Raw genomic sequence first — 10,709 nt, 5'->3', positions numbered from 1 at the left:
TGTATCCAAGGTTTAAACTGTGGGTCCGGGAAACAAGATAGGCCAGATTCAGCGGTTACACTATCATCCCCATATCTTAGATGGTGGAAACTGAGCCTCACTGCAGTTAAGTGCCTTGCCCAAGAGGCCAAAGCTGAAGACCTGAAGCTAGGAAATGACAGGACCAGGATTCTAACCCAAGTCCTGACCCCATAGCTTGTATTTTAACCACTCAGCAAGAGCATCCAGTGTCTGTATAATTCCAGGAAGTTCCAGTTCATTTTTGCTGGATCAGTACATGCTATGGATGAATAAAATAAAAATACTGGGGTTTCTTCATTGGTTTAGGATCCCTATAATGATTAACCACAAAATGTTCAGATAGCCAGTAAAAGTGCTGCACTTTAAAAACTATGGAAAAGGAAATGAAGATGCAGAAGGAAGGTCAAAGTCAAGAGGAGTACACAGTGCTAATTGCCACCATGGAACAAAGGATGGTGGTGAAACTTAACTTTTGTGCTAGGGGAAGCAAAGTGATTTGAGTGATTCAGTCAATTTTTATGGGGTCTACAGTATGCCGAGTTATTCAAAGCGTCAGTGGACACTGGAGGATGAAGGCCAGTGGGCTTCAGAAAGGAAGTGGAAGATCTTCCTCCTGTCAGGTGGGGTTCCTTTGGGGCTTGACTCTGAAGAGCCTATGTGTTTGGGTGATAACAAGCATGGGCTCCAAGATGTGAGGCCTGAAGTAAAGGGACCCCAGGAGGACATCCTGGGGCCTGTGGCCTCTAAAAGCAGCTAAAGCCAGTGGCCAGTTTTAAGTTATTTTCTGTATATTATTTCCTTACCCACAGACCTGTCCAGTCTTGTTCAACATTTTATTCTGGTCTCACTAGAAAGTGGGATGATGGGGGAGGGAGGGTCTGTGTTTATCTGTAGAGCAGAGAAAAAAGCTACTTCCTCCCAAGCCCAGCATCGTGGTGAGACATAAACTTCAAGGGACAAGATCACCCCTCTAAATTGGGTGCTACTTTTTTTTTACTGTTAACATTGAATGACTGGGTTAATAAGGGGTTTAGCAGGTTTCCCTTAAAACGTTACACTGACAGGGAGAAGATGGGCTTAGCTGGAGAGCACTTATGTGGGGAGGGTGAAGGAAAAAGTTGGATGGGCCCAGAGAACAAAAGGCCTTGAATTAATTACTTCATTCAGCTTATTAAATGCCTCCTCGGTGCCACTGGACACATAGGCAGTGGGACTATGTCAGTGAACAAGAAGGCTAACCAAATGGAGCCAGCAGATTTCTGGCCATAACCTACAATGTTAAGGAGGCTTCAAAACTAATAGTTGATGGATTCTGCTCTCTCCAAGTTTACCGTTAAGGGAGAGGAATACAATGAGAAAAGTTTGGTAATAATACAAAGCATCATTTTTTCCCTCAGCAAATTTATTGATTACCTAGTCCAAAGTTTAGGCCATGTATTATGTGCCAGAGAAATGAAAGTAAAGAGACATGTTCCTAACCCTCATGGCACAGTGTTCTAGGTAAGACAAAAAAGTAAATAAATAGGGCTGGCCGAGTGGTGCGTTGGTTAAGCATTGGCTTGGGACCCCAGCTCTGAGCAGCAGGACCCCAGTTCGGATCCCACATGAGAGCCAGTGACGCTGCGCCCTCTACAGCTAAGATGGTGAACAACAGCTCGACCTGGAGCTGGGCTGCTGTGAGTCGCCAGCAAAGGCATAGGCTGCAGTGAGGCTGGTCAGGCAGCTGGTGTGAGCTGCCATGAGCCGCTGTGAGCGTCCATCCAGAGGCCGGCGAGCGACTGCCTCACCCAGGAAGAGCGCAATGATAATACCAACATGGGCCAGTGAAGCGACATCCTCCACAACTAGACTGAAGAACAAAAGGACAGCAACTTGTCTGTTCCCCTTCCCCAATTCCCCCAATGAAATCTTAAAATAAATAAATAAAAAATTAAAAATAAGCAAATGGTAGATGCTAAGAAAGAAACTAATGGTGCTGCTGGAATGACAGTGGAACGTACTTTCAAAATGTTGGTTTGAGGAACTTTCTGGCTGGGACAAAAAGTACTTATCCATTTGTAGAGCATTCTTAGCAAAGGCCTTGAGGTGGGAAAAGGTTGAGTCCAAATAAAATACTGGAGGGTGGGGCCCAGGATGAAGGGTTTCGCTGAGATGGAACACCGGGCAGGATTATGTACCCAGTAGGCCACGGTAGTCAATTTAACTGGATAAACGTGTGCCAAGAGCAGTGCTAACCTCTAGGATTCGAGTTTGGGAAGTTACCTACCTCAATTACTGCTGCCACTGCTACCGAACAAAGCATTCTATGGTTTGGATAGATAATAGGAAGGGGGAAAAGACATGAGACGTGGGAACTTTTGAGTTCTTCACACACAGCAGCCAGACTGTTACTTTTAAACACATCTGATGGTAAACTCCCTGGCTTAACGAAACAGGTCAATTGCTTCCCGTTGTTGAAGATAAAGTTAACACTTATGTCTGAACACTTTACCTGTATTAACTCGTTTTATCCTACAATTGCCCTATGGTTAGTGCAGTCATTATCCCCTTTCTGTTGGGGAGGAACTGGGAGGCAGAGAGAGGTCAGGTAATTTGCTCAAGATCACAGTTAGAAAGTGACAGAAGTAGGATTCAAACCAACTACGTTGGCTTTAGACATCATTCTCTCACTTAACTACTGTACTTTAAAGGCTAAAATCCTTAAAACAGCCCGCAAGGCTTTGGCCCCAAGTGGTTTCTAGTCCACCCACACTGGCTCCTGCAGTTTCCTCCCCACAGCTTCACCCCACTGGGATCAGGGAGCCCAGGAACCAGAGTCCCAGGCTCTTGCCTGCGTGCGGCCTCCGCCGCCACCAGAGGGCGCCGCTGGCCGTCTCCCTCCCACTAACCGCTCATCCGGTGAATGAGGGACCCACAGAAGGCGTGATGCCGACGGGAAAACCGACTGCAGATGCCGTCTCCGCCTCTGGGCTCAGGGCCGCGGGCGAGGACTTCCCGCTATCTAGCCCGACACGGCCCCAAGAAGAAACAAAAGTCACGTTAAAGCCTGCGAGGCCCAGCCCTCGGTTCAACGCTTACGCGGCGCGCAATGCGTCAACCCTGCGGCAGGAGGAGGCCGGGCCCGGGCTCTCGCCCCGCCCACCCCAGCTCACGTGACCAACAGCGCGCTCTCGAGGCCGGAAGCGCTCGTCAGTCAGCGCGCGCGTTCTCGCGTTCCTACGCGTCCGCGAAGTTCCCCAAACCTCGGCCCTGTCGCGCGCCCGGCTCGCGCTCGTTCCCGTGGTCCCTGGGCCCCAAGAGTTCGGCGGCGTCTGCGCGCGCGCTCGCTGCTTAGCCTGGTCCCCGCCCCAAACGAGCCGGGCTCCCAGAGCTCCACAGCCATGTGCTCTTTAGCGTCGGTCGCTACCGGTGGGTATCTCCGGTCCCTCAGCACCCGGCTCGCCCAGTCCCCCAGGCCTCCCCTCAGTGGGACGCTTCCCTCCCCCTGCGCCCTCCGGGACGCGGAGCCTGGGCGGTGAGGCCTTGCAGGGAAGGGGGGGAGGGCTGGTGAGGGCCATCGGGGAGCGCGGCGAGGGGACCGCTCACCCGCGGGAGAGCCTCGTCCCCACCCGGCTCCTCGTGCGCCCGGTTCGCACTGGCGTCCGAGGCTCATCTGATCGTTTGCGTGTGCTAGGCGGCCGGGGCGCTGCGGAGGAGGAGGAGGACCTGCCAGAACTGTCCGACAGCGGTGACGAGGCCGCCTGGGAGGATGAGGACGAGGCCGGTCTCCCCCGCGACAGGCAGCACACCCCCTGCCTGTTCTGTGACAGGTTCGTCCACCTCGGCGCCACGCTCCAGTCCTGGGGCGCCCGGGCCGCGTGGGTCTGTGTGGTCCGCTCGTGTGGAGCCGAATCAGAGGGACTTGTTGAGAAGGGAGACCCACAGCGCTTTAGAGGGAGGAGCCACCGACTGAAAGCCAGGTCGTCTTCGACGGGCTTCAGTGTCCCCTTCTGTAAAATAATAGGGTTTTGGACCGGATCTTGTGGTACCCAGATCTGGTTCTACACCTCTGTCCCCTGAGCCACTTTAAAAAAATACAGATGCCAACTGTGCAACGCAGTCCTTCTAAATCACGGTTGGGGTCTAGGAATTGTCTATGTTTATAAGGACATCGTCTCAAGTGATTCTAATAACACGTTTGGGATGACCCCTCAGTAATTCCTTAAGTGGAGAAGTTCTCAATTAGGAAAGTTCTCAGGTGTAGTACTTCATTTGAACCATTTAAAGAATCACCTTGCTTAGGTAGGGGCTCCCCACCTGGGAACGAGGAAGGCATTGATGCCTTTTCAGTAGGGTAAAAGAGACTGCAATATCAATAACTTGCTCAAGGCCACAAAACTAGTTTGTAATACCGTATTTCCCCATGTAAAACACTCACCCTTTTTCGAAAAATTTGGGGTCCTAAAACTGGGTGCGTCCTTATACTGTGGTTGTAGATTTTTTTTTTACTTGCATTTCCCTCAAGTGATGAGGAGTTGTATGATGACTAAAACTAGAGTTCAATAACTTTATGTAATACCTTTTTTTAAAATTTCGGGCCCCAAAATTAAGGTGCGTCTTATACATGGGAACATCTTATACATGGGGAGCTACGGTATATTCCAAATCCACGTCCTTTCCACTTAAAAGTCTGCCTCTTCATCTCAAGCGTTGCCTTTGGCTGCTGTCCTGGGCAAGTGGGCATGAAAAAGTCCTGGTTGGCATTGGCCAGTGTTAATTTAGTAAACATTTCCCAGATTCCTTTAAATTTGGGCAATATGCTGATTGGTGGTATATTAACTCCTCTTGATTTGTCCTTGTTCTCACGTGTACTCTCATTTGGGTTAGTATAGAATGTCTACATATACTGCTGTTGTTATAACATTTATAGAGCATCAGGGATGTACTTTGTGATAGGCTGCATAAATACTGCAAAAATAACCTATCAGTAAACATTGTTGAAAACTGCTGCATATGTGTGAAGCATATAAAAGAGGTGTGTAGCCGCCCTGCTGTGTATTCCTACTCACATGTCCTTCAGTTTTCTAGGTCACATAATAAAGAGGCTTGATCCTCACAGTGTCTATAATGCAAGTACAGTACTTTGTGAACACTACAAGATCACTTTTGAAATACAGCACTTTGGAAATATGCCAGCTGCAAAGTTACGTTTTATGCTTTATTCCTAAAAGCAGTTTGAGCTTTCGCAGTTCAGAGCCTCCAAAAGCAGAACTGATGCTTAGAGGAGGAAAGAATCTTATGTAGGGAATTTTCATGTCTTGAGAAAAATAGAATCTATCCAAGGGAGTTCTCTTAGAAACCTTTTGATAACTTCAGTGCTGTAAATTGGCAAATAAATTAACTTTAACATTTAATGGGTAGTTTGTTTTAGGTGTAAAATTGGATTCAGAAGTACTAATTTTTTTTTTTTTAGAAGTTCTGGGTTCCTAACATTTACATGCATGTTTGTTTTCTCTTAATTGGAAATAAAACTACAATAGAAACCATCAGAGGGGGGAGTGTATATTTAACATGATAACAATGTTTAGACTTTTAGGTACTTTTCCATGAAGCTATTGCTTGATTTTTCAGGTTATTTACATCTGCTGAAGAAACATTTTCACACTGTAAGTCTGAGCATCAATTTAATATTGATAACATGGTCCATAAACATGGTGAGTATTTTTTAGAATAAAGAAAATTTTAGTTGTGAAATGGAATTTCAAACTTTATATTTTCCAGACCTTTCCTTTTCTAAAAAAGTCTAATTATAGTGAAATATATAGCAACAACCTATTACGAAAATGAAGTTCTTTTGACAAGTGGCTTTTGAGGAACGATTAATTATAAGTCATTCTCCTAGATAAGATTCACTATATTTAAGCTTATATTGGCTTCACAACTAAAAAGGAAAGAGCTTGGCATGTGTTTGCATTTTTATAATATTAGAATTAGCAAGAACAAGAGAATATATTAGAAGTAGGGATAGTAAGGTAGAGGTAGACTTTGTGAGTCATTATGAAAAAAAAAAATTACCCGTTCAAAGCATAACATGAACTTCAAGACATATAGGGAGTTTGGTAAGAGAGTATGAAAGAAGATTGAGGAAATGAAGGTGGTAAGCAAAATATTTAGATGGTGATTCTTTTGAAATGTGCATTTAAACATACTTACCTTACTACTAAAGCCTTCTACTTCTTTAAATAGATATAAAAGACCTACACTATTCCACTAAAATTGACTAAATACAGAATTGGTTTTTCTGGTCCTTGTATTTGCTAACAACTGAGAAGGACATTAGATAAACTTGTGATATAATGTTTATAAATCAAATTCAAGTGCAGCTACTTTTGTAACACATGGATGACTTTGCCTCATTGGTTTTTTTCCCCGCCCGTGTTTTTAATGTGCATTTTTAAACTGAGTTAAAATAAAACTTTATAATTTTGTATTTTTTTCGCTATCAAAAAGGGGTTTTTGGATGCCATTATACATATAAAACATTTTGTATGCTGTTATATTCCTCATAACAACATTTCTTAGGGCAAATTAATAACTAGTTGGATATACTATTGCTTTCCCTTGTTTTATTTATTTATTTAGTTTTTAAAGGTTTTTTTCTTTTTAACTTTTTATGGAGGAACAGTACGCTCCTCCAGGACCCATCAGCTCCAAATCAAGTAGCGTCTTAAATCTAGTTTTGGAGAGTGCAGCTCCTTGGCCCATGTGGGAATTGAACCAGCAACCCTGGTCCCAGGAGCCTGTGCTCTAACCACCTGAGCCAACTGGACGCCCCAGCTTTCCTTTGTTTTAACTGATGCTTCATTTCTGGAAAGACATGAGAACCAGATAATAAGCTTCATTGGTTTTCAATTTGCATCATTTAACTTAATGTTAAAGTTAGTATACTTTGTATACTTAATATCCTGGCAAAATTATAATTTGGTAGGCACCATAAAGTAGGGGATGTAGAAACTTTTGGCTTTAATATCAACTTCCCAATACTTGGTAAAATCAATGACTTAATTTTCCTGATTTGTATTGTTCTTAGAAATGAGTAGAATTCTAAAAATTAATTTCCTAGTTTTTAGAAATGCAAGAAAAACGTTTTTAAAATTGTCACCTATGGCTTTTGTCAAAAGTATTCAGAAGTACAAGTTACTATTTCTAGTTCTTAATAAGAAATTTAAAATATTATAGGTTGTAGTTCAGGGGACAAATATTTTTTGTCTAACCAGAGATGCCCCTATACAGCAGACAAATTAAATAAAACATATTTTAAAATGAGTGAATTATCTTTTTATTCTCTTTTAGGACTTGAATTCTATGGATATATTAAACTAATAAATTTTATTAGACTTAAGGTAAGTTGGTAGCTTCATTTACAGTTTTGTTTAGAAAATAAAATGCCACTATCAGTGGTGACTATCAATTCACTGATTTTTAAAAGAATACAAGGAACTGCTATATAAAGAACTGTTTTGGTTTTTTAAATATTTTCAGCTGAGCCATCCTGCCACCTGTTGGCAGCTCAGCGGCAGCTCAGCTGGGACTGGGCATCGAACTGCTGTTGCTCAGAGCTTGCACTCTTGAGCAAGCTCTTAACCAACTGAGCCACTTGGCCGGCCCATAAAGAACTGTTTTTAAGTTTGGCAGATCATATTGGGGGAACTGTGGATATTAGAAACTGTCACAACACACAGCACCAAGTAAATGGATACATACCATGCTTAATCAGTGTCATTTTTAACTGCATCTAAGAAGTGAATCAATGTTATGTGAAAAAGTAATTCAGAATCAGCTAAAGGTAAACACTGATAGTATTTCTATAAAATCAAATAATTTCTAGTATGATTTCAAGTATTGTGGTGCTCTCTTTGTTTTATTTTTCAAATACTTTGTTCTTTTTTCTGTCCTACTCAAATGAGTGTTAATATTGCTATTTCCTCCAGGTCCAAACAGTGTAAAAATGTGCATTGAAACCACTGATCTAATCAAGTTAATGAAATGACAGGTGGACATAGACTTCTTAAATAGAGATTTTGTGTAATGTAGACATGATTTACTTTTTTGTTCAATTCTCCTAGTTTTTGCTAGGAATTTTGTGATTATATGCAATTAAAAACATGGAATTAATTTTACATGCAGAATCCTACAGTTGAGTATATGAATTCCATATACAATCCAGTGCCTTGGGACAAAGAAGAGTATTTGAAGCCGGTACTAGAAGATGATCTTTTACTTCAGTTTGGTAAGATGAACATATCCTTTGTGGAACATGTTTCTAGTATTATACAATACTGAAAGTAAAAAAGTAAACTCCATTTTATTCACTCAGATTTTATTAGTTTTTCCCTACTGTCCCTTTTCTGTTCCAAGATCTCATCTAGGATACCACAGTACATTTAGTTGTCATATCTTGTTAAGCCCCTCTTGGCTATGACAGTTTCTCAGGCTTTCCTTGTTTTTGATGACCTTGATAGTTTTGAGGAGTACTTGTGGACAAAAATTTAAGGCAGAACAGGATTTGCATAGTTCCAAGTATCTTCCCCCAAGAAATTTATTACCTACTGAGGAGATGTTAACTTCTCAGTGAAGTCCTGCAGACATAGCCACAACCAAGTGATTAAGATAGGCATGAGTTTGAATCTTAGTTCCTTCATTTAACAGCCATATGACTTGGGGCTAGCCACTTGATTTTTCTGACATTTATTTTTACCATGCCTTAAAATAGGAACAGATATTTACATTTCAGTTTTGTCTTTTGGATGAAGTGAGATGTAATGAATATACTTGAAAGTGATCAATAAATAATAGAGTTTTTTCGTTCTACTTTTTTGTTTGTTCCTGGGTTTAGTTTTGTATAATTAATGCACATGTATGTGTTCTATTTAGCCGTTTAATGAAAAACTTAGACTAATAGCTAGCCCTTTAAATTCAAAATGAAACAGCTTGGATATTATATATATATTTTAAAGTATTTTTACTAATTTTTTTCATTTGACTGCATAATAGTCACTTAATATACGTTTATTACTAACATATTTTTGTACTTCATTGTATTAAGATGGCTTGATAATAATGTCCATTTATTTCTTCAGATGTAGAAGATCTGTATGAACCGGTGTCAGTCCCATTCTCATACCCCAATGGACTCAGTGAAAATACCTCTGTTGTTGAAAAATTGAAACATATGGAAGCCAGGGCACTATCTGCTGAAGCTGCATTAGCTAGAATGCGTGAGGATCTGCAAAGAATGAAGTAATTTATCAATCTTATAGAAAATTAATTGTTTAGATCCCAAAATAGTACAACTAATAACTAGATGGAATATGGTAAAACATTTCATATACTGGAAAGTACAATGTAGATATTTAGTTTTAGTAATTAAAGATACAAAACATTTTTATACATTATAGATAAAATTGATTAGTATCAACATCTGTAGTTTTACCTATTCTAATATACTTCTCTATAATTACTTTTACATTAATGGTAATTGTTCTGGGGAGTGTTGTCTTCTTACGTGTTTTTGTTCTTTGATAGTGCCTGCCTTCAAATTACCCTGTTTCTAATAGATTTCTCCATTTTATTTTTCCCCTGTTGGGGTTTTAAAGTGGAGGGATTAATATTTGTTAGTTTTTGGGAAAATATGGGATTGACACTTTTGTTTTTAAAGAATCAATATAATTATGATATATTATTTAATCAGATAACCAGATACATAGGATGGTTTTCTCCAATGAATTAGCATTCTACTGGCTTAGTTCTCAGAATTTAATATGCATGTGAATCACCTGGGGATCTTGTTAAACTGTACTTCTGATTCAGGAGGCCTGGGGTAGGGCCTGAGATTCTGTATTCCTGCCAAGTATACCTCTATTTTATCTATTCGATTTGTCAGTTGGTTGCTAGTACCTGAGTACCCATAGCTTGATGGTTTGCCAGAATGTTCAGCAGGAAGGATAGTATAGCTGATTATAGTTTCCCTTCCCTGTTTCTGAGATTTTATGCTGTGTAACCTAGTAACCACTGACTCTACTGTCTGCCTCTTTGCCCTTCTCTCCCATGCATACCTATAGATTCCTAATATGTTGGGATCAGAGAGAGAACTGAGTTTTAGAGATGGAGTGGATGGTGTTGGTGTATATAAATAATTCTCATTTTGGGTCCACTTTCTGCCCATGTAACCCTTCCAGGAGATAATAAGGTTTTAAAGAATATTAATATTGTTGAAATAGATTACATTGATTTAGCTGCTAAAATAAGATTTTGAAGTATGAAAAATAATAAAGTGAAATAAAGATAATGTGCCTATTTTATTCAGTTGAAAGATACCGACAGCTGTAATTTGCAGTTGGGTGTGCTTTTGTATTTTGCAGAAGGAATGCTTACAACTGGGTTTGAGTATGCCATTGCTTAAGATCCAGCAGGGGGAGCTTTCAGTTGGTTAAGATAGAATGTGATTTAGAAGGCTCATCACCACCCCACACTCCCCATTCCTCTTTCTCAACCTCTAGCCTTTCCTTTTTTTCATGGTCCAGCAAACCTGTCTCAAGGGTGTATTTCAAATTGATTACAGACAATTTGCTCAGGATTTTGTGATGAACGCAGATGTCAGAACCTGCTCGTCATCTACTGCCATTGCAGACCTCCAGGAAGATGAGGAT

The 10,709-nt window shown here is 41.1% G+C and overlaps 1 protein-coding gene across 1 annotated transcript in view; it reads left to right on the top strand.

The window, feature by feature from the left end:
* Positions 1-3,253: 3,253 nt before the first annotated feature.
* PRMT3 (protein arginine methyltransferase 3) overlaps positions 3,254-10,709 on the top strand; it is a 140,131-nt gene continuing 132,675 nt past the window's right edge. The window contains exons 1-7 of the mRNA XM_019651357.1: positions 3,254-3,429; positions 3,695-3,830; positions 5,632-5,714; positions 7,354-7,403; positions 8,188-8,290; positions 9,141-9,300; positions 10,622-10,709. Coding sequence (XP_019506902.1) covers positions 3,402-3,429; positions 3,695-3,830; positions 5,632-5,714; positions 7,354-7,403; positions 8,188-8,290; positions 9,141-9,300; positions 10,622-10,709 — 648 coding nt within the window. The 5' untranslated portion in view covers positions 3,254-3,401. The remainder of the gene's footprint in view (positions 3,430-3,694; positions 3,831-5,631; positions 5,715-7,353; positions 7,404-8,187; positions 8,291-9,140; positions 9,301-10,621) is intronic.

This window comes from Hipposideros armiger, unplaced genomic scaffold (genome assembly GCF_001890085.2).
Source record: "Hipposideros armiger isolate ML-2016 unplaced genomic scaffold, ASM189008v1 scaffold_159, whole genome shotgun sequence".
NCBI classification, from domain to species: Eukaryota; Metazoa; Chordata; class Mammalia; order Chiroptera; family Hipposideridae; genus Hipposideros; species Hipposideros armiger.
Note: the sequence above shows the minus strand (reverse complement) of the source record. Positions and strands in the feature narration are given on the sequence as shown.